This window comes from Osmerus eperlanus, chromosome 23, assembly GCF_963692335.1.
Source record: "Osmerus eperlanus chromosome 23, fOsmEpe2.1, whole genome shotgun sequence".
In the NCBI taxonomy this organism is placed as follows: Eukaryota; Metazoa; Chordata; class Actinopteri; order Osmeriformes; family Osmeridae; genus Osmerus; species Osmerus eperlanus.
Window position 1 is genome coordinate 5,777,042 of NC_085040.1, and position 24,004 is coordinate 5,801,045.

Below are 24,004 nucleotides of genomic sequence, written 5' to 3' on the forward strand. Positions count from 1 at the left end.
GGCGAATGCCATCACCGAACTTTCGCAGGGCCTGTTGCATGACCGTCACAACTCAGGTTTTTACAAGTGTTCCTTTTACGCCATACCGGTCGTGGGTCGGGGAGGGTTGGATGGGGGTGGGGGGTGGTGTTGGTGCTGCCCACCTCATGGTAGTTGTGGAAATAGACCCCACGTGTGACAGCCAGTGGTGAAACCCGACCAGGGCCCCGCCCCGTGGAACGAGCCCGCTCGGCCTTTTGAACATTTCATCTGTCGAGGGCAGACGTCGACCCCAGATTTCAAAGTGCAGAGTCGGGTGATCGACAAGGCCTTCAGATACGGGAAAAGGCACCTTCACGGAGCTCTCACGCCAAAAGTTGTTTATGCCGCTCTTCAACAGATGTTCCCTCTATTTAAAAACACGCTTGAGATCATCAAAGGTTCAAGCTTTGCGGCGGCATGTCAGGAACACGTATTAGCTGTTAGCGAAGGGCTTTTGGTGTATCAGCTGTTATTACCTACCTGCTTAGCACCAGCCTAATAAAGTGGGCTGTCTGGAAGCTGTGAGGCAGCAATGTAGGTTCCGGCACAGCGGACAGAGGCTCTTTGCAAGTAATTAAACAGCATGCTAGCTCGTAGGGAGCAATTTCCTGCGACGCGTTTACTGCCAAGGCTCCATGGCCCAGGCCGGCGTGCGCTATCTCCGTGAAATATGTCCCTTTTATCATTTTTTAATAACAAGTAATAGTGTGTGTTGTTAGAACGGTGGTATCTGGCGAGCGGACGTCGGATTTGCATGTTTCTCCCTCTCAGCCCGGCTAACCGATTGCTTAAGCTATCAGTGTCATCTTGACGTGAAATTGAAAGGAAGAAAATAAGATGGCTGCTATCGCACGAGCGACGACGCCCCTCCTGTGAAGGGGCGCCCACGGTGGTGTGCTGTCGAGGGAACGCCCGGGGATGAATGGGGACTGGCGTCCGGGGTGAGTGTGTGTTTGCAGGTGGGAGCCCAGGCTAGGCAGTGGAGCCTGGATTTGTGAAAGGGATCGGTCCCCATTGGCGTCATGATCGCTGCACGCTATCGCAGAGCCATGCTAATCCACCAGGGTTGCATGAAGGGATTTGTTCTTGTTGGGCTTGCCACAGTGTCCTGGGGCTGCTGGCTGTTTATCTAGCCCTGTCTTTCAGTCCCCTGGGTCATGCCGGGACTGGAACTAGCAGTTCCTGTCGCCCTCCTCCCCCCCCCCCCCCCACCCCTCCCACCCTCCCTAAACATGTCCCCGGTGGATTGTTGATAGTGCCTACATCTCCCTGCTGCTCTATCACTTCTCCTCCTCATCACTCTCTATCTCTGTCCATCTCTTTTCCATCAATCTCTATCTTTCTCTTCATGCTTTCTCTTTCTCTCTCGAATATTCTATCTCTTTTTCTCTCCCTCCTTCCCTCGTTTTCCTTCCCCTCCCTCTCCGTCTCGTTATATCACCCTTTAACTGAGGAAACAGCTCTGCAAACTCTTCCCAGCTACTTCAAAGAGGAGCGAGAGGCAGAAACAGGCTTTATGTTGACGGTAGAACTTCCCTCCTCCACCCTCTCGTCATCTGTCTCACCCGGCGCTGTAAAATATCACATTCATTTAGCATTAGCGGATGGTAATGCGCCTTATCGGAGGATTGCTTGCAAACATCTTGTAGACAAGCAGTCGTTCCCTTTTCTGAGGGTAGAGTTGGGGGGGGGGATTGAGGCGACTCAACTTCCCTTCATTGTTTCCTTCCTCTTCCCTCTTCCCTCTTCCCTCTTCCCTCTTCCCTCTTCCCTCCCTCCTTCTCTCTCTCTCTCTCTCTCTCTCTCTCTCTCTCTCTCTCTCTCTCTCTCTCTCTCTCTCTCTCTCTCTCTCTCTCTCTCTCTCTCTCTCTCCCTCCTTCCCTCTCTCTCTCTCTCCCTCCTTCCCTCTCTCTCTCACCCTCCCCAGCTACATGCTGTGTGTCAGCCTTGTTAATGGATTTCTTGGGGGAGATATTATTTTGGGTCCAGTAAGCCGCATGCTTAAAATATGACTGACAGGCCTGACTCACTCGCGCAGTGCGAGAATTTGGTTTCTCAAATCTGAAAAGAGAAGCTGTGCTGTAAAAAACTAGTGACTTTATTCAAGATGGAGACTCACAGGGGGAGGGGGGGGATATAGACTTAAGTGCGTTAAAGCAACAACTCCAAACTAAAGTGTCCTATTTTTTCGTCTCTCTTTCCCCCCTGTCTCTCCTTTCCCCCTCTAAGAAGATAGATGAGGAAAATGAGGCCAACTTGCTGGCGGTGCTCACAGAAACCCTGGACAGCATCCCTGTGGATGAAGACGGCCTGCCTTCCTTCGAGGCCCTGGCAGATGGGGACGTGACCAATGCCAGCGACCAGAGCTGCCCCTCCACCCCCGACGGCTCGCCGCGCACCCCCGAACCGGAGGAACCCTCTCTGGTGAGGTTCACCCCCGGCCTTGTCCCCCTGCCTGCTGTAGCACCCCTGCACACACACACTTACACACACATACACACAACTGCCTCTCGAGTCTACTGATCCATAACCACTAGCCCCCCCCCCCCCCCCCCCCCACACACACACACACACACACATACACATGCCCCTTAGCTACCATGCTAGGCCTCCACCTTCACCAGATAAGGCTCTGCCATATGGAAGGTAACCAAGCCACCAGGCCACCAGGCTACCACATTTGGCACCCCCTGCCACACACACACACAACCAGTTTTTCATATGAGAGAGCGGGGAGGCTGGATGTGTGTGGCTGCGAGGTGGTAATTACATGGCAGCGCTACACGGACACCAGAGTAATGATGTGCGCTTGGCGGTGGGGCCAGGCCGCACAACGCCGCGGTGCCACAAAGAACGCACGCGTGCATCCCCACGAGACCCCGTCTTTCTCTTTTTCTCGGTCTTGTTTATCCCCAGGAAATCGTTGAAAAAAAACAAGATCAAAAAGACAGATTGTGAGGAGGCCATCCATACACCTGTGTACTTTAACACGCTTCAACCCGAAACACCTGGGACAGTGTCTGCCGCTCATAGCTTTGAACTGAAATCACGGTGTTGTGTTTTCAGTTGTAGCGCATGCTAATTCTGTGCAGGTCCCCTCATGGTTAACCTTTAGCAACTGTTTATTCCATCACAGTGGCAAAAAAAACCCTGTGTTCCCCAAAACACCAGACCAGACCCTGTCGGACTTGTCCTTCAAAAATGCCCCACACGAGTGAGACGGAGACACAAAGAGAGTCGTCCTTGGCAGGAGATGACAAACGACTGTTTTTTCGGCTGCTCCTTTCAAATCTCCAAACATTTAGGAACAGGGCTCCATCCATGAGACTTCTAACCGTCTACCCCCCTCCCTTCCCTGATTCTGTTGTGTGTGTTTTTTGTTTGTTTTTAGCTGAAGAAGCTCCTTCTGGCGCCTGCAAACTCGCAGCTCAGCTATAATCAATACACAGGTGGCAAGGCACAAAACCATGCAGCCGGCAGCAACCACAGGATCAGACCAACACCTGCTGTTGTCAAGGTAGCTACTGCGGCGCACCGCTAACATTGGAGCCTTGTTCTTTTGTTTGCCCTCCATGATTGTTTACTGTCACTGTTCCGCCCTTCCTTGTTATTATTGTTGTTGTTGTGGTTGCTGGTGTTTTCTTTCCCCACCCTCCTTTATTTCTTGGCCGGCCTTGGAAGATGTTAAACTTGCGCTCCAGAGTGTTCTCACGGGGGCCATCTGGTAGTGAAAACAGGCTGATTGCTGTTGGGGCTTTCCAGGCGCGCCACCCGGACTCTTGTCTCATTAGCCCAAGCACTTATCCGCCTTCGTGAGGTGGCGGCTGTCAAGAAAATCAACCGCCGACGAGAGTCTTCGCAGTGAGATTGATGCAGATGACAAGATCAAAAATCGGAAGTTTGACAGTTGTCATTACGTCGCCCCGTTGTACGTTAACAGGAAATGAGCTTCAATTTAGATTAATGTTCCACTGCTTAAGTATTATGGACCCAGAAAATGCAAACTAAATGAAGTCTGTGATTCCGGTAATCTGCTTGCCGTATTTTGTTGAGGAATGATGGATGCGCTTGACAAGTTTATTCTTATTTAGCGCGATGGCACATAAATAATGCAATCACTTTCTCGTCCTTGTTGAGGGAAGATTTCCCCCCAAAAACCTGCTGCTGCACTCAAATTCCTCCGTGCTGTAGAAACCCAAGTGTGGAATGCAGTTTCAGCTCGCACGGTCAGGTAGAATAGCGCATCCGGATCGCCGTCGTGCTCGTGTACATGTGTGTGCGTACCGAACTGAGCCCCTATCTGAGCAGTCTATTTTGGAAGCGTGCCTTCTGGAGCACAGTGGATGAGGGCTCCCTGAGGACACGGGCCTGCGTACAGAGCGCGGCACCACTCTGGGGCCATGCAATTAAGATGATGGGCGTGCGGCGCTCCCGCCATCGCCTCCCAGACAGTCGGGCGACCGCTGTGCCGTGCTGCCTGCTGCTTTGTCTCTCTGTTTCTCTCTTTCTCTGCCTCGTTCCTTCCCTCTCTCCCTCTTCCCTTTCACTTTCTATCTATCTATCTTAATCTCCGGCTTTGTGTCACTCGCCACCTTTGAGGCATTCCATCTTCGCCTAATTTGAGTCTTTCTCACAAACCTTCTCTGTTCTCTCTCTCTCTCTCTCTCTCTCTCTCTCTCTCTCTCTCTCTCTCTCCGCCCCTACAGTCGGAGAACCCGTGGAGCAGTAAATCGAGGGGGGTCTGTCCGCTGCAGAACCGGCCAGTGAGGCGCCCCTGCACTGAGCTTCTCAAGTACCTGACCGCCACCGACGACATCCTGCTCCAGACCAAAGCCAGCGAAGCCAAGAGCGCCTGGGGGGGCGGGGGCAAGGAGAAGAACGGCCTGGGCGCCTCCTCCTCCTCCTCCTCGCCCTCCGCCTCCTCCACCTCCTCCTTCTCCTCCCTCTCCTCCTCCTCCTCCTCCACGTCCGCCTCCAAGAAGAAGCAGTTGTCTCCTTCGCCGTCGCCGTCGGCGACCCTCCTGTCCCAGCAACAGCAGCAGCAGCAGCAGCCTCCGCCCCAGCGAGGTGAGCGCAGTGCTGCTGGCGGGTGTAGTGTGGCTGGTGTGGGTGCTGGGAAGTGGCGGCGTTGCGTTCACGGGGCTGGCGCCGACGGGCAGCAGTCCCGGGCGGAACACGCTCCCGTACCCCCGGGCCGTAGGAACGCCGGCGGCGGCAGCGTTGGTGGCTGCGCCCATACCTGCCTTAAACTGGAGCGCAGGCCGTCCAGGGAAGAAGGAAGGCCGCCAGGTCCGCAGCCCACAGCGGACGCTGGCCAGCAGGCCGCCGCTAGGTTCATTAGGTACATGCATTCTTATTCTCTCCCTCCCAGAGAGGCGGGTCGCACAGGTAGCTGTGGGCATTGCCGTGAGGCTGGCGCCGCGCCGACAAAGAGCGCACCCCGCTGTGGGAACGCGCCTAGGCACGTCACAGTGACCATAAAGACAAGAGGGGAGGAGTCAGGGCACCACCCGTTGCTTAGCCAGCTGCTCACCTCCAAGCGGAGGCCCGCCCGCTATCGGGCCCACCTGCTACCCCCTGCTGGGAGCTCCCAGCCTGGCAGGAGCAGGGAGCCAGGCACGAGGCCCTGCCCCCTAGAGAGGAAGCCCACCCAGGGGTTGGCCTCCGAGCAGCACGGGGAGAAAGAGGAGGAGGAAGATAGAGGGACTGGTGATAGCAGCAGCGGAGGACAGGCCGTGGCACCTGATCTGGGGCCCCTGTTGGATGAGAGCCTGGAGTTAGGTAGCTGGGTCAGCGAGCTAGAGCACACCTTGGGGCTAGATCTAGATCTGGGGCTGGGGCTGGGGTGGCCAGAAGAAGGCTTGGTGGGGCAGGCTGGCGGGGAGGATGTTTGTGATGTCGGTGTCACCGGCAGCCCCACGGCACTGTCACAGGGTCCGCCAAGCCCGCTGTTCCCAGATTGTTTAATTGCAGAGGCCAGTCCCTCCGTCACACACAGACAGGCTTTCTGCAGACACCCCGATGACCAGGGCCAGGCGCTGTTAGGTAATCACTGCTGCATCCCCACCCTTCTCTCCTCTCTCCTGTACCTCTCCTTATCTAACCCCTTCCCAGTTTGACTAGCCAACTAACCCCAATGCTAATTCCAGCCTAACCAGTCACTTTCGAAAACAAACCAACCAAAACAAATTAAAAAAATTCCAGATGCACCATTCAGCCCAAAAGGCATTCCTTTGAATTGGTGCGGATTATTCACAATTAAATTGACAAAAAAAAAAGGTTGTGGGGGAGTGGGCTAGCCGATGATGTCTCGATCCATCATGGCATCAGAAGTTAACCGATGCTCTGGCTGGATGCAGCTGAGTGTGCTGTGTCTAGTTAGTCCTAGCTGGAGCACCGCTCTAACAACCTAGTCGTCTAACCGAGCCACACTTCTTAGCGGCAGTTGGGGACAGCCAGGGCCTCAGGCAACTGCACAAGCGTCCTTGACTCTCCTTTCTTTTTTTTTGTTCCTCCTCTGCTTCGGTTCCGAATGCATGCGACTATGACTTCACTGCGGGGGGTTCACCCATTGCCATGTGTACTGTTTGTGACATGTTTTCTTTTCTTTTCCTTCTAATTTGTGTTTTGGAGTGGGATGTATGTGTCCAGCTATGTCTCTGAACACATGAACCATCACTTCATCCTGCCTCACAATTAAAACTAGAAAAAAACAAAAAGATTTTCTAAAGATAAATATCTATTTTTTAAATGGGGTCAAACAGAACACTACCATGTAAAACAGTAAAACTAAATAGCCTTCACACGGGGGTTTGCTGTAACATTACTGCTGTTGATGATCCAATCTGAGATAAATTAGCAGATTTGCTGATCTCTTCTGCATCGAGTGTTATCTCGTTAAATAATTACCCATGCTCCTTTGTGTTCTGCAGCCAAACCAACCACCTTGCCACTTCCTTTGACCCCAGAGTCTCCAAAGTAAGTGAGAGAGTTTTTACACCATCCTTCTAGACCTGACAACAACAAAACAAACCCTAAAAAGAGACAGAACAAAACAACTGAGACTAGCAACCAGACGAGGCATTTTTTCTAACACTCATTTCCATTTCTAAGTTCACAAAAGCCTTCTCGCGTCCGGCGGTTATCTGTGAAGTGAAACGTTTCTGCAAACTCTTTGTGTCTTTCAGTGACCACAAGGGATCACCGTTTGAGAACAAAACCATTGAACGCACATTGAGTGTGGAGATCTCTGGAACCCCAGGTAAGCAAGCCTTTGTTTACATCTTCATTTTGATCAAGAAATGCGTAGTGAATGTAAGAACCCAGCCCTCTCAGAGCCGTTAAGTGGATACATCACAGATACCGGCGTTAAACACCGTCTTGATAGCTCCGCGTCAGTTCAGAATTCATGGAGAATTGATAAGACACTGGGGAAATTGTTATGTGCCTCAGTATTGATTAAACCTTCCAATCAGCTCAGAGTTTATTAGTCCTTCCCATTGAAGAGTTAATACAGCGCACCTCCTCCCTCTGCTTTGGACTGTAATGCCCTTTGACTGTAATACTCACTTACCCAATACATCACAGACAAATTGATGTGGCATTATTATTGTTTTAATTGGTTTTGCCACGTAATTCGGTTTGCCGATATTATCTGTGTGTCTTTTTTTCAGACAGTCTGGTAATTTGATTAGCGATATGGAGGTAATTTCCAACGTTAAGGCTGGTATTTATGGGAAGGCTGCCATTTACCAAATGGGGTCAACGCGGGGGGGATTTTAGTATTATTATTGTCATTATCCATGTGTATTATATATTTATTAAGTGTGTCGGTGAAAAGCTATAGGCAAAAGGTAATTACAATCTAAATGAAGTGAATGTCAGCCAAAGCTAAAACATCGGGCTTCAGCACTCCTTCCCTCTTCCCTCTTTCCCCTCTCTCTCTCTCTCTCTCTCTCTCTCTCTCTCTCTCTCTCTCTCTCTCTCTCTCTCTCTCTCTCTCTCTCTCTCTCTCTCTCTCTCTCTCTCTCTGTGTGTGTCTCTCTCTCTCTCTCTCTGTGTCTCTCTTTCTGTCTTTCTTCTCTCTCTCTTTCTCTCTGCGTGAATTATGCAGGTAATTATTTCAGTATCCCCCTCACAGAGATTAATTATCCTAAGTCAATAAAAACAAAATGGCTGCCCTTTTCTCCTCACAATGCCTGCCATTGAATGGTCCTTTTTGGTATTCATTTACCAGTGGGGAAATGGTCCTCAACGCACACATCTGATATCTCCCCCTAGGGCTCCAAGGTGACGTTTTGTTGGGTTACACCGTCCAATGAGTATTCGTCAGTGCCTCTTTAGAATTTTTGCGAGGGAGTTGATTTGTGGGACAGCCAAGCCCCAAAAGCATTATTCTAATGACCTCCTTCAGGTCTGCATTTAACCCTTTGTGTACAGGAGCGTGAGAGGCCAAAGGGGACGTCCTTTAGGGACCCGACCAGGGGGGAGGAGTCGGCCTCGGCCCAATCAAACGCTGTTAATATTTCTGTGTGTTTTACTGCGTGTGGGCGTGACTGTGGCCTCCTTTTCTGGAGTCACATCCCCGTGCGACCTTAGTCTCCCCCCCCCCCGTCCCCCTACCTCCCACACACACACACTCGCACACACGCTGCCCCAGCTGTGCTGCCCGGTGGGCAGATTTAGGATTAGATATTAGAGGGAAAAGCCATTAGACAGGAGGGAAAGCTTGTGGGGATATTGAGCCCTTTCCGCTCCCGGATTAGGTTTTAGTCCCGTGCTGCTCCCAAACCTCCCTGATGTGGAGGGGGGAGTGGCGTTTCAAATCCCTGTGATAGGAGCTACAAGTCCCCAGGTGACCTGCCCTTAGCAGTATTCCACCACAGTGGAGATTGCGATCCTAACCAGGTGGAGGTTAGCCATGTGGGTGGGGCGGGGGGAGGGGTTATCTCAGTCGGAACATTCCAACAAGGTCAATACCGAGACCTTATAGTGTTGTAGTAATAGTAGTTTGGGTTTAGAGTCCCTGACCTGCATGTCTCATCCTACATCAGTGCTAGTTTGTAACTATACTTGGTATACGTAGTCTACTAAATCTACATCATGTAGATGACTATACATCGTCACAATGTTTATAGTGCACAACTGTTTTGATGTAGGACTGTTTCCTCTGTGTCCAAGGTTGCCCTGTGTCCCATTCTCACTGAGGTGCACCAGACAGCTTAAGTGGCACCACTAATCTCCGAGCTAATAGATTTATGTTGTCTTTAATTATTGTATCTGGTGACACTGTGGTGGTCTATGTGTTGCTATTTGCATGGGCTTACTGCAGGATCAACTCTTTAAGCTTCCTATTCGGTATTCGCTCTGAGGTCTCTCCGCAATTTACAGCGCAAGGGAACGGAAACAGATTAGAACAAACCCTCTCTCTCTCTCTCAGTACTATATGATTGGTGTTTGTGTCCTGGGTGCTCCCGTCACCAGCAGGTTTGAGTGAGAGCCACATATTTATCTAATTCTGATTTATTTCACCATCGCTAATGCCTTCTAGTTTATGACCCCAGCAAGCATTGTTTTGGACAGATGGCGTTTCAGCGAAGAAACAGAAGTTCCTCAGCCCTCCCCCCTCTCCCCCCCCCCCCCAAACCCTCTTCTCGTAGCTCATGTTATTGAGCCACGAGAAGCGATGCATGAGAAATGCAGCCGAGTACCCACCGCAGGACTGCTACGTTGAAAGACTGCTTTCCTGTCCTCCGTGGCTATCACTAGGCAGTGTCTGTGTTAGAGAGGGAGGGAGGGAGCCAGCGCTGCTTACTGGACAGTCCTGATCATAAGTCTGATGATTGGCGGGCGGATTAGACAGCCCAAACTCAGGAAATGGCCTTGCAGGGGAGTTTTTATGTATCTGTCACTCCCCCACTCAGTCTCTCCTCTGCCTCCACAGCCAGCATGGCAAACAGTCCTACACAGGGTTTGATACTAATAGCTGTCATTTGGGTGCAATTCACCAGGACGAGAAAGTGACGTGCATTCATAAGATTGGTTAGGGGAGCGTGGGTAGACACGATGCCTGGGTTTAGCTACAGAGAGAAACTGTGAGTGAACAGTGAGTGTGTGTGTACGTGTGTCTAGGTGTGTTAGAACGTGTGTGTCTGTGTGTCTACAGCTCCATTTGTGTGGTCGAGACAGATAGAGAAGGAGATGATAGGAGACAGAGACAGAGAAAGAGGGATTGATCTTACGTGGGAGATGGAGAGAGGGGAATAATAAAATAACGGAGAGAGAGAATAGGTGAAAGAAATAGACAAAGGGAGGCAGGGAGAAGGGGAGGGAGAGAGGTAGCGGGTTGTTTGTGTGAGTGCATTAACAATGCTATAAAGCTTCCCATCTCAGGACTTCCCATATAACTGCCATCTGCCTCCCCATAAATCTGTCAGACGAGGTCGGCCGGGCGCGGGGCGGCGAGGCGCGGGGATCCGAGGAGAATGACAACCGGCTCGGCCGACAGTCACCACTCCGCCATTAGCGGGCAGACATCTTCCTGTGCCAAACGCACGTCACATGACAGCGAGCGAGCGCGCTCTCCAAAAGAAAAGAAAAAATATATTGTATTGACGTCTCGCTACCCTGACTGGCAGCAGGGGAGAGAGAGAGAGAAGCCTCCAGAGATATGTACCGTGTCATGCCGGTGATAGATTTTCAAAGGTAGCTAAAAGGTCTTTGCTTTTATTCAAATCACTTGGCCGCCGTCCCGAGACCTACTGTACATTTGCCGACGGCTGGGACGCAATGTATAGTATCTTTAAAAAGGCTGTGTTCACTGTGTGCTGTTTTTCTGGTGTGATGGGGCTAGTCCAAGGTCAGCGAGCGAGGGGGAGCCACTCAGCTGTGAGGCGCTCCCCCATATTAAGTTACACCGAGCGTTACATAATCTGTCAAGATTGCAATAAAATAGGATCAGGATTAAGGCTGAATGAAAGTGAATATTTTAATCAAGCTGGTGTGTGCGCGCGAGTGTGTCCACTGTCCGTGAACACACACAGGTGGGGAGGGGAGGCATTATAAATCCATTGTTTTTATTTCAATTTTTTTTTTTTTTTTTTTTGTCTCTCTCTCTCTCTCTCCCTCTCTCTCTCTTTCTCTCTCTCTCTCTCTCTCTCTCTCTCTCTCTCTCTCTCTCTCTCTCTCTCTCTCTCTCTCTCTCTCCCTCCAGGTCTGACACCACCTACCACGCCCCCCCACAAAGCCAGTCAAGAGATCCCTTTCAAAGCATCGCTCAAAACCAAGTTGTCTTCATGCTCCTCGTCCGTCCTGGCGTTCAAGAGGGCCAGGCTGAGTGAGACAGACCCCTTCTGCCCCCCGGCCCCGGGCGGGGTCCCCGTCTCCAGGAAGGGCCCTGAGCAGACTGAGCTGTACGCCCAGCTGAGCAAAGCCTGGGCCGCCCCCCTCCCCGCCACGCCCGCCCCGCCGGGGGCCCCCGAGTTCCACCGCGACCACAAGCGCGCCCCAGGCCGCGGCTACGGAGACCACGACTATTGCCAGGCGTCAGCGGGCGGCAAGCGGGACGGCGCTGCCAAAGATGCCCCCGCCTCCGTCGCCACGACGGCAGCCGCGGCCAGCCGGACGACGACGTCCGCCTCCGCGGGCCCCGCCCCCGCCGTCGGGGCGGCGGAGGGCAGGCGTGTGGAATGTAAGGACTCAGCCATGCCGCCCTCTTCCTCTTCACCTCCTTCTTCCTCATCGCCATCACCATCGTCATCCTCGTCTTTGGCCAAGCAGCTGCAGAAGAGCCCCGTCTCTGCTCAGGGGCGGGGGCAGGAGCAGACCCCCGCCCAGGCCCCCACCCCGGCCCCCCAGGGGGACCCTCACCCGCCCGGCAGCGTCAGGAAGCCCCTGCGCGACCAGGAGATCCGGGCGGAACTCAACAAGCACTTTGGCCACCCCCAGAAGGCCATCCTTAGCCAGGGTGGGGAGGGGGCGGAGGCGGGGGCACCGGGGTGCGAGGCGGGGGCACCGCCGCCCCCCCAGGAGAGTCCGGCTGGGGAGGAGGACCCCCCTAAGCTGGGCCTCTCAGGGGAACTCCACCCGGGCTTCCCGGCCTTCCAGGACGAGCTGGATCTGGGGGGGCGCGAGGGGCGCCTCCTGTACCCCTGGGAGGGCACCCCTCTGGACCTGCTCCTCCACGACTCTCCGTCCTGCTCCCCCTACAGCTGCTCGCCCTCCGTCTCCCCACCCTCCTCCCTGCTCCTCTCCCCCGGCCGGACCTCGTCCCGCTGGCCCCGGGCCCCCGAGGACTCCCGCTCCAGGTCCCGCTCGCACGGTTCCTCCTCCCGCCACCGGCGGCGCTCTCTCTCCAGCTCGCCCGATGGACGCCCCTCTTCCTGGTAAGCGCTCTACAAAGTCCACGTCATCCAGGCCCTCCGTGTCCCCCTGTGACCATTGAAACAAGGGCGAGGGGAGGGGGGCTTGATGGGATGTGTGTGTTTGTATGTGTGTGGGGGGAGGTGATGTCAGGTTTGGTCATCTCTGGGAGAGAGTAACTCTGGGTCACTGTCAGCAGTGCTGCCTGAACTGAACTCGCAGTGCAGGAACGAGTCATTATTCCTCAGACAAACAACTTTAACAGTGAGAGAGATCCAGGCAGGGAGACTGCTAGCAGACACAGTGTTGTCTGTGTGTGCTCCGGGCTCAGTTTAAACACAGCAGTGGACCCCTTAGCCCTCCACAGACACTACATCAGGCGAGCGTCCTATCGTCAAACTGGGAGGTCTCCCTCTCTCTCTCGCTCGCTGGAACAGAACATTTGCCGAGGGAGAGCGCTACTTTGGAAATGACTGGCGCCCGAGGCGTCGTTCTGTAGTGTTATCATCACAGTCTTCCCCTACCCTCCCCATCCCCCGCACCCCCCCAGACGTAGACGCGAGGAGTTTTATGGGAGCTGCTTCCTCCCTCTCAGTAGCCCCCGCCTCTCTGTTTGATGCTCTGCTGTTGTTTTAAGTTGCAGCTGTTCTGTTTGCCGAACAGAAAAACCTCCCCCCCCCCTCCCCCCTCTCTCTCCCACCTCTCTTACTCATCCCCAGAGATGAAAGACCAATATGGGGGTGTGGGTGAAGTGTAATCCTGCTTCCCCCCCCCCCCCCCCCATCCCCCACCCTCAACACACACTCTCTCTTGGAGACTTGTATCATCACAGCAGCCTGAGAAAACTACAATTCCCTTGGTTTTCTTTGATCAGGGCTGAGGGGGTTGGAGGGAGGAGGGCCTGTGTGTGTGTGTGTGTGTGTGTGTGTGTGTGTGTGTGGAGGGAGACACTTAGAACTTAGTCTCAAGGGGCTCTTTATAAATCAGTCAGTAAAAGCGCTGACTCAGACCTCATAATGCTGATCATGTAACAAGGTCGTAACAGGGGAGGTGTCCAGGTTTTGAGGTGTTTTTGACAGCTTGACAGAACCAAAACCAGCTCCTCTTCCTGCACCTGCCTGCTGGTCCTCAGAGTTCTCCTTCCTTCCTCATCACTTCAATAATGGAGCACGGCTGTGTGTGTATGGTCCAGTTACACATCCCTGTTAGACCACAGGGATGTGTGTTTGTGTGTGTTTTCCATGGTCCAGTTAGACCACAGGGATGTGTGCTGTGCTCCATGTTACTGGAGCTAGATCAAGTCCAGGTGACTGACGTACCTCTGACCCCTGCAGGTCAAGCTACAGCACAGACTCCAGCACTTACCGCTCCAGGAACCACAGAAGCCCCCTTTCTGGCTCCCGCTCCAGGTCTCCTCTGGGACGCAGACCCAGGTACACACACCTCCCCCTGACACACACCTCACACACACCCAGGCACACGCACCTCACCCTGACACACAGCACACCTCAGTATCTGGAAGACAAGCAGATCTTAAAGGTACAGGACACAAGGAGAGTACAGTGGACAAGGATGTAGAGGTGGGCAACAGTAGGTCTCAAGTAATCGAGGGTAGGCGTCCCGTAGGTGAGAAGAGAAGAGAACAGATGTGGATCAAGCCAACCAGGCCCCCTGTGTCCCATCACGCCGTTGTCCTCAACACCCCTGCCACAGAGCTAGTTCCATATTCAGACAAGCGCTGGCTCACTGAGTCACGACCGACACCGTCCGCCCCCCCCCCCCGACGCTCCGAAACGATTTGCCGCGGACGAGGCTAACGACACCCCTGACAAGCCCCCGGAGTCCTCCCTCCGCCCGGCCGCACAGCCACGCCTCGCCGCCAGCCCCCGTATAAAAAAAGAAGAAGAAAACATGGAGAGAAGTTGCTCTCCTGTTTTGTTTCTCTCCCAGAGTGGCGGATGAAGCCCTAACTAAGCAGAGAGTAATGACATGTGAAGCAGCGCTGACAGCAGCAGCTGCCAAGCCCCACCCGTCACCTCCCCTTCCTGCGGGATCCATAACCTCGGAAAGTGAGGAGACCCCCGCCTTCGCCGTCCCCCGAGCGCCTGCACCGGGACGGCAGAGTGGAGGGAGGGAGGGAGGGAGGGGTGGACGGAGGATAGACAGCTCTTCCCTGGTGACGTGAGGCCGTGCGGGGGTGGGGGGGGGGAGTTCAGGTTTTGGAGGGCGCGGGAGGATGGAGGGTGTGACTGACGTGTCGGCTCCTCGGCAGGTACGACAGCTACGAGGACTACCAGCACGAGCGCCTGCAGAGGGAAGAACACCGGCGCGCCTACGAGAAGCGGGAGTTCGAGAGGGCGGAGCAGAGGGAGAGGCAGCGGCAGAAAGCTATAGTGAGTGTTCGCCCTCCCCTTCTCTCCTGTTCTGTGTCCCCCCTGTCTCACTCACTTCACCCCCCTGTCTCACACACGTCACCCCCCTGTCTCACTCACTTCACCCCCCTGTCTCACACATGTCACCCCCCTGTCTCACACACTTCGACCCCCTGTCTCACTCACTTCACCCCCCTGTCTCACACACTTCGACCCCCTGTCTCACTCACTTAACCCCCCTGTCTCACACACTTCCTTCGACCCCCTGTCTCACTCACTTCACCCCCCTGTCTCACTCACTTCACCCCCTGTCTCACTCACTTCACCCCCCTGTCTCACACACTTCGACCCCCTGTCTCACTCACTTCACCCCCCTGTCTCACTCACTTCACCCCCCTGTCTCACACACTCAGAGCCAGTTCAGGGCCCATGGCATGGCGTTGCATGTTCCCTTTTTTAATGAAAGAGTTCATGCTAAGTGAGTCACTGAATCATTCAGGCTACAACGCGTTTCCTCTTTATCTCCAGGTTGTGTATTTTTAAAGTCTCTGGTGTCTGGAAAACCAGCGTCGGATCTTATTAATCACTCCACAGGGATGAGGGTTAAGAACAAGGAACCAGAAATGAAGAGAGGGAGGGGCGGGGGGAGAACAGGGGATATTTTGGGTTATGTATTTCAACAGTCTGTTCTGTGTGATGAATATCAATGCTTGGTTCTTCATCAGAGTAGAACTCTCCTGCTGATGAATGCGTACGTCAAATAACAAGTGTACACACACACGTGTGCACAAACACACATACACACACACGCAGCTTGGCATGAACGCATTTGAGAGGATACAATTAAAGGAGAAAGAGACCAAGCTGTCAGTTGTTGTTTGGGAGGCCAGATAATGTGAAAGCTCCACACACACACACACACACACACACACACACACACACACACCCCCGGGATGCCATCACTGCATTTTTATCAGTTGTCAGCAACTAAAATCCCAAATCAGCAAACACTTTTGTCTCAAACTGTGTTTGTGGAAAAAAAAAGACTTGAAAAGCGTCAGGTTTCTTGTTAATGTGTAGTGTGCTCTCTTTCTGCACCGGAGAAGGAGGGTTTCTCTTCATGTAGCCCAGCCTCCATGGAGTGGTGAACTTTGAGTTTAGTGCCAGGCAACTGATTTACATGTATAAGTTACCAGCGCCCTGAGGGTAGCATTCAGCATTTGAATGGCTCTCAGTAGACTTGGCCCAGTAATGGCAAGTAAATGAATGAATAAATAAATAATGTTGGTGATACAACACAGCCTCAGGCCTGTACTGCATTATATGATTAGCACACGCAATTAAACTGCTCAAAAACTATAATTGCGGCCTCGTGCTGCACTTGTAAATGATTCTGCTGTGACCTTGGTGTCCTTTGTGTTTGGTTTGTTTTCCCCCCTCTGTGCATCTTGCAGCTGATAACGTTGTTTCTGACCCCTTTCTGAATATGAGACCATCAGGCCTGGTTCACTGACCAACTCTGACCTATAAATTAGATCTTCTTTTCCTAAGACAGCTCCGCAACTTATCAACCAGCACACACGGGGCCCCCGTAACAAGAGGGGGAGATGTTTAACAAGACAGGAAGAGTCCAGGGCTTAGACCCCAGCCACCCAATCACGGGAGCAAAACAGACGAGGAGGTCAAAGGGGGCCGTCCCTAAGTCCGCCTTCGCCGTCGGCTGGGGGGGGGGGGGGATGTTTAGTTACCGCCACTGTGATGACTTGAGAGGGGTGGGTGGGGGGGGGGCTAAAAGCAAGGAAAGCACTCCTCCTTTAACCCGCGTTCCTCCCTGTGTTCCTCTAACGAGCAGGAGGAGAGGAGGGTGGTGTACGTGGGCAGGCTCCGGGCCGACAGCACCCGGGCAGAACTGAAGCGGCGCTTTGAAGTCTTCGGAGAGATCGAGGAGTGCACCGTCAACCTGAGAGATGACGGGTACGGCTCCAGGACACTGTGTGTATGTGTGTGTGAGTGTGTGTGAGTGTGTGTGCGTGCGTGTGTGTGAGAGTGCGCGTGCCTGCGTGGATGCGTGGTTGTGTATCTGTTCGGATGGGCCTGTGTTTGCATGTGTTTGTGTGATGGTGCATATTTGTGTGTGTGCGTGTGTGTGCACGTGTGCGGTTTGTTAGCTAGATTCTTCATTTCTCCTCCACGGGCAGAGGTAGATCAGAGGCAGGGCTTAGCCTTGGCCTGCGTCAGAGGACGTTGTTTTCTCTCTTTTGTCCGGGCTATTTTTGGAGCCAAGATACATTTTTGATCGATTTCTCTTATGCATATAAATAGCGCGGACGCCAGGTAGCAGAGGCTCCGCCACTGTCCCCGCCGGGGGCCCTTCTCTTGACTTTTCCATTTTCTGCTCCTCGACCCAGGGACAATTTTGGCTTCATCACCTACCGCTACACCTGTGACGCCTTCGCCGCCCTTGAGAACGGACACACCCTGCGCAGGGCCAACGAACCGCAGTTCGAGCTGTGCTTCGGCGGACAAAAGCAGTTCTGCAAATCAAATTACACAGACTTGGGTAGGTGCGGCTTTGCTGTCGAACCCCAACCCCCCTCCCCCCCCACCCCCCCCCCCCCACACACACACACACACTCTTCTCCACTCAGTTATTTAAGTGATGCTTTAAGACTCTTCTCAGGAAGACTAGAGCGTGGATGCCTAATGTGTCTCGGCGGCACGGAGGGGCAGAGAGACTCAGTTCTCGGTGGCTTCCAGGAACAGAGAGAGGTATCTCTGTTCTCCAGGAAGCATGCGGCTTCTTACTTTCCTCCCCGTCTGGATCTGTGCACTTAGTCAATATTAGAAGTATGGAACCGAATGAGGACGGAGGTAGATACAGTGTCTGAGTTGATATCCTATACAGGGATGTATATTTCATGGGCTTGGAGGAGAGAGGAACAGAGGAGGGGTGAAAGGAAGGGGAGAGGGAAGATGAATGGAGAGGAAAGGAAAGGAGACAGAGGAGAGGAGGGGAACGGGAGAAGAGAAGAAAGGAGACGAGGGGAACAAGAGAGGAGGGGGACAGGAGAGGAGAGAGAGGAGAGGAGTGACAAAGAGGGGAGAGGAGAGGGAAAGGAGCGGAAGTGGGGAGGGCAGAAGAGGCAGGGAAGGGGAGAGGAGAGGAGAGGAAGGGGAGAGGAGAGGAAGGGCAAAGGAGAGGAGATGACAGGAGAGGAAGGGGAGAGGAGAGGAAGGGGGAAAGGAGAGGAGAGGGAGAGGAGAGGAGAGGAAGGGGAGAGGAGAGGAGAGGAAGGGGAGAGGAGAGGAGAGGAGAGGAAGGGGAGAGGAGAGGAAGGGGAGAGGAAAGGAGAGGAAGGGGAGAGGAGAGGAGAGGAAGGGGAAAGGAGAGGAGAGGAAGGGGAGAGGAGAGGAGAGGCAAAGGAGAGGAGAGGACAGGAGAGGGAGAGGAGAGGAAGGGGAGAGGAGAGGAGAGGAAGGGGAGAGGAGAGGAGAGGAAGGGGAGAGGAGAGGAAGGGGAGAGGAGAGGAGAGGAGAGGAAGGGGAGAGGAGAGGAAGGGGAGAGGAAAGGAGAGGAAGGGGAGAGGAGAGGAGAGGAGAGGAAGGGGAAAGGAGAGGAGAGGAAGGGGAGAGGAGAGGAGAGGAAGGGCAAAGGAGAGGAGAGGACAGGAGAGGGAGAGGAGAGGAAGGGGAGAGGAGAGGAGAGGAAGGGGAGAGGAGAGGAGAGGAAGGGGGAGAGGAGAGGAAGGGGAGAGGAGAGGAGAGGAAGGGGAGAGGAGAGGAAGGGGAGAGGAAAGGAGAGGAAGGGGAGAGGAGAGGAGAGGAAGGGGAGAGGAGAGGAAGGGGAGAGGAGAGGAGAGGAGAGGAAGGGGAGAGGAGAGGAAGGGGAGAGGAAAGGAGAGGAAGGGGAGAGGAGAGGAGAGGAAGGGGAGAGGAGAGGAAGGGAGGGGGGTACAAGGTTATGTCCCAGCAGCCCCCCTCCCTCAGAAGCGAGGCTCCATCTGCTGCCAGCTGTTATGGTGTGGAGCAGAGACCTGACTGTGACACATAGCAGCCTGTCATCTGCCTGGACGGAGGGGGAGAGTGTGTGTATGTGTGTGTGTAAAAGAAGCAGAGAGAAGTGTGTGTGTGTGTAGTGTGTGACAGCTGACTATTGATTGACTAATAATCAGCAGTCTATTCCTCCAGTGATGCTCTCTAACACACACTCCCCCCCCCCCCCCCCCCAGAGACACCAGCTCGCCTCTCTGCCCAGGGAGCTGGAAACCAGGGCTAGAGTGCATGCTTTCATAGATAGATGTTTACACGTGTATGCATATATGTATGCATGTACATGTATCACACACACATATATTCCTATCTTCATACAACAGTAAAGGACAGCACTTTAAGTTCTGTACCGCTATATGCTATAGGTGATGCATTTGATCAGTAATGTAGGATGTAGGATATGGGTTTGAATCCAAGCAGTGAGCTGCACACAAGGAGCCTTTCAGAACGTTCCCCTCAAACATGCCTTCCCGGTCACCAACCAGAGATCATCCACTCCGTCTGATGATGGAGGCTTAAATAGCCAGCCGCATTCGAAGCAACACTCACTTTTTTTTCCCATTCAGTGTTTATTTTCAGACAATACAGGAGGTCAGGCTATATAATGCCAGGACATTGAAAGGTCAGTAGGTTCCTCAATGGAAAGAGAGCTCAATAAGAAATGAAGACATTATTGTGCATTTCTGAAGCTCGGGGGGAAACTAATGGCTTTTTTTTTTTAAGGGCGAGAGGGAACAGTCCCTTCCTGGAGTTGACACTCCAGCAACATTTGTTAATCCAAAAGCCTTGAGGAAAGACACTGGGTCCCAAAATGACTAATCAGTCTCTGAGAATGAAAAGACCTTCATTCCACCCCTCTATCTTTCTTCCTTTCTTTTTTTTTTCTTTCTAAACAGGCTCGCTCAGTCCTGCCCCACACGGTCTAGTATAAAGAGATGGGAAGAGAAAGACAAAAAAACAACAAAAAAACACTCCCTTCAAGAGGGAAGACTTGAATAATGTTGTGCTACAGAGGACTGTTTCCTCCTCTCAATCTCGCCGGCTCTCCTCTTTGTGTGTGGTTGTTTTCAGAGAACACTGTCCATTAGTCCTAAGTAGAGCGCCGGGGGTATTTTTCATCCCTCAAGGTGCGGCATGTGACACCCCCCAGCCCTGGGCCACAGTATTAGATCACAGCTGGCGTCTCCTGCCTGCCATGGTCATTCCCATTTCTCAAGCTCTCCGCCCTGCCTCTTCTTCCCATCCGTGTGGGGCCCCATTTGTGAAGCTGTCTGCCACCAGAGATAAGACACCCTCGTTTTTTATTATCGCCTCTACCGATCAAACTCCCGGGTCCTGCGCTCGTACTTTGGAAAAGGGGGGGAGGGGGGATTTGGTCACGATCAACGGAGCCTTTATTTTTCCACCTTGAGCATTTGAATGATGTCAAGTTGACTTGAAAGCGAGGTGTCGGCTCGTCTCGTCGGCGAGGCCGTGTTAGCCACGGAAAACAGGCTCCTCCCTCCTCTCTGGAGTCACTTAGCTGGGGCACCACCACCGAGTCCACACACCCGACCGGTCAGACAGCGCTACGGCTCTGACGACCAGCGAACTGAACCGACACGCTGATACCAAACACTGCATGTATCCGCCGATGCCAGAACCAGGTGTCGTCATGAGCAGGCCAGACTCCTGCAGCATGAGAAGGTCTCCGGTCTGGCATGTGCCAGCCACGAGGTAGCCTGACTACGGCTCGCCCCCCCCTGACCTCTGCATCTTCTCGTTTCAGACTCCCATTCTGATGACTTTGATCCAGCCTCCACTAAAAGCAAGTATGACTCCATGGATTTTGACAGCTTGCTGAGGGAGGCCCAGCACAGCCTGAGAAGGTAACGGTTGCCGTGGCACCTGCAGCCAACCGAGAGGGAAGGCTGATACCTCACTGATGTTTCTGTCCTTTAACTAGGAGACTACCACAAGTTTTACACTCAATATAAGAGAGTATTTAAAGATGAATATATATAGACTCCAAATATATATATATATATATATGAATATATATATAAAAGAATATATTAAAACAAAGTTTACATGAACATAGCTGCTGAAGAGCTGGGAAAAAGACATTAAGAGAGCCAGTGATCCCTCAGAGCTCTGCACAGATGTGTGTGCTGTGCTGCTGTACAACTGTCAGTCAAAGATATAAACATTCGTGAGAAATTTCAAGCACTACAACACCCACAATGCTTTGAGTGGTGACAACGTGCAGCTTGTTCAGTCTGTTTCCTTTTCTTTGTTGTTGACTTTTTTTTTTGCTTTTAGTCTGGTGTTTGGATGTGGTGTTACATTTTCAACAGGAGTTTAACGAAAGGTACATTAGAGGCTTGAGGTAACATTACTGTCTACATTTTGCGAGAAAAATGTAACCCTGTATTTACAGATACTATTGAAAGGAATATGTTTATTTTGTGTACATATCAAACAAAGTTCTTTATTTGTTACAGCTATGCACTGTAAAACGCAGCCTTTTTTAAATGATGACGATTTTTTCTTAATTCAGAATGTGGATCTGTAGGCATTACAATGATGTTAACATATTGGATACCTACATGACGTTTAGACGAGATGACATGATTGTAAAAATGTGTCGATGAAGGACTGCTCATTTTGAGGGAGCATGTGAACGAATTTCCTTTTTTAAGAGTTACTTTGTTGCGGGGGAAAATTTTACCATGTATAGTTTTATCTGTTTATAAAGTTTCTCAATCAGTGTTTTCCCTACACAACCAGTGTAAAATGCATTTTTACCGTGTTTTTTCATGATTTTAAAAACAAACCCATTTTTTTATTCATTATTTCTGAAAACAATCAATATTTATCCAGTCATTTTGATTTCAATGCTTTTATGGTTCTTGTTTTGATCATTTCAGCTTCAGCGAAGACACGACTACTATGTTTAATCTGTTCAATCAGGATAAACAATATACATATTTATCTATTTATTTTAATATTTGAATCAAAATATTTATGGTCTCCATCTCACATGGCGTACCTCAACAAATCCTTTCTATTTATATAGTTTTTTTGATTTTGTTATTTAACTTACAATCAGTGGGTACGGTGTACAATATTACAGGTTGTGTGGGGATATTACTTTCTATGCCTTTCAAAAACAATCACTAAATTCAACTAATCACTCAGACTCAGTTGAGAGATGCTGTTCACTGTTCAAGTGGTTTCTTTGCAGTGGTTTGCAACTATGGAAACAAAATGTCTACCACATGCTTTTTCTTTACACAGTAGGACATGAAGCAATAAACTGATTTTGTAGGTATTTTGTTGTACCACTGTAAAAACACCTGTGTCGTAGCTCCACACACGCTTAATTATGTGAATGCCAAACAAAGTTTACAATTTCCTTTCTAATTTTTTAAATCTTGTATTTGATGTACAAAATATATAAACATGATAATAATATTGAAATTATTCACAATAATTACAAAAAGGATTAATAATAATACAAATGAAAGAAAAAAGTATATAAAAAAGCAATAAATTATTTTTCAGAGTTGTATTTGAGCTCTTATTGTTGTGTGGTTTAGGACCTAGCTGTTACCCAGTGGCTGGCCAGACATACATGGCTCATTCCAAAACAAACCCACCCCCTCAGAGCCCACACGGACATGGTTTACCTTCCATATTTGAATCTGGTGTGTTTGTTTCACCTTGAGACATCTTTGCAATTGTAACTACTCGGCTACTCAATGTGAACATTTTCACCTAGACAAGCATCCAAAGCACTAAACCCTTGTTGCGCAGTGGACGCATGGCTCTTAAAAGTAGGAGCGTCTATGCAGTGCACTCCTGGGTTATCTGGCAGGACTTGAATGACATCCTATAAGCCTAGAGGAACCACTCAATATCGCATGCTGCACCACTTTCCATTAGCTCCTGCCTCGCAGTCCAGATATCACAGCACCTTCAACGTGACATTAAAGGTAACCTTGTGGTTTCTGGTTCAATTAATATCCCGTTTATAGCGGGAGCCAAGTAATAAGAGAACCAGCCGCCATCAGAGGTGGTAGAAACCTTTTGTATTGAAGCTTTGTTGATCACAGGATACCTTTTATGGAGTGTGACTGTGGAGATGAAACTGCTCATTTCTGTGATTCAGAGAGGCAGGAGTCGGTGGGGGGAAATGGCTCTACCTGTACCTCTCCATCTTTACACTTCTCTCTGGCTCTTCAGCTCCTGGGTAACGGTGTTGTGTCCCATTTGATAGATGTGGCTTTAATCATTGTGATAAATATTTAAAAGAATTCTGCTTTGTAAATTGCCTAGATTAGCAATATATTATAACACCTTGAAATTTCAAATGTGGCAAAACTTTTTAATAATGTGAACTACGGAGGGATTTGCCACTGCTTAAACGTTTGTTGGGTGATCATGTTTCTTTTGGAAGGACAATGTGTGTGTGAAAGTGTGTGTGTGTGTTTGTCAGTGTGTGTGGGGGTTTTTAGGCAGGTGTGTGTGTGCGTGTGAGAGTGTGTGTGTTGGGGGGGGGGGGTTGCTTTGGGTTGTTACCTGTTTGTGTCCTATCCACGTTGCCTTCTGCCAAGTCCTTACCAATGCCTTTGTGGTTTTACCTATTGTATGACTTTCTTGTGGATTTTATTTTTTATGTGCAATTCTCATCAGCCTCACCATGCCAATAAAGGGAAATGTGTTTGAAAGAAACGTGAAACCTCCCTTCCCTGTTCTTTTCTTCTTATTGTCTCAACTAGCCCCCCCTCTCTCTCCTCGGCCGTCTCAAGTGCCCCTACACCCCTCCCTCTTCATCTTGTCAAATATTTACGCTAAAACCACATTGAGTGAAAGCTATCTGCAAGCTACTAGCGTTGTGCCCAGCTATCCGACCTATGAGTTTCCCCTACTGAGAGACTGTTAACTCCATTTCCATGTAGCTCACCTCTTTGACATGCAGATCACCTGAGAGGGTGGGGAAAACGCTGTCTGTGTCCACAACTTACCCAGCGCGACATGACTCTTGCGAGTTAATTAAAAAAGTTGGGGGGACAAATTCATTAAAACTGCAGAAGCGCCGATGGAGAGCCGCAAGTGGATGGTGCGCTTGATACGCGTTGGCTTCTCATTATCGCTGCGTCCCCCCAGCAGTCAGCCTGGGAGGTGGCCTCTCCCCAACAGCCCTCACAACCTTTCTT

General features: G+C 51.4%; 1 protein-coding gene across 1 annotated transcript in view; it reads left to right on the top strand.

The window, feature by feature from the left end:
• ppargc1a (peroxisome proliferator-activated receptor gamma, coactivator 1 alpha) overlaps positions 1 to 23,519 on the top strand; it is a 28,624-nt gene extending 5,105 nt beyond the window's left edge. The window contains exons 3-13 of the mRNA XM_062449991.1: positions 2,251 to 2,445; positions 3,413 to 3,538; positions 4,728 to 6,066; positions 6,954 to 6,999; positions 7,209 to 7,282; positions 11,234 to 12,404; positions 13,716 to 13,814; positions 14,654 to 14,774; positions 16,606 to 16,727; positions 17,162 to 17,313; positions 20,572 to 23,519. Coding sequence (XP_062305975.1) covers positions 2,251 to 2,445; positions 3,413 to 3,538; positions 4,728 to 6,066; positions 6,954 to 6,999; positions 7,209 to 7,282; positions 11,234 to 12,404; positions 13,716 to 13,814; positions 14,654 to 14,774; positions 16,606 to 16,727; positions 17,162 to 17,313; positions 20,572 to 20,675 — 3,549 coding nt within the window. The 3' untranslated portion in view covers positions 20,676 to 23,519. The remainder of the gene's footprint in view (positions 1 to 2,250; positions 2,446 to 3,412; positions 3,539 to 4,727; positions 6,067 to 6,953; positions 7,000 to 7,208; positions 7,283 to 11,233; positions 12,405 to 13,715; positions 13,815 to 14,653; positions 14,775 to 16,605; positions 16,728 to 17,161; positions 17,314 to 20,571) is intronic.
• The last annotated feature ends 485 nt before the right edge of the window (positions 23,520 to 24,004 follow it).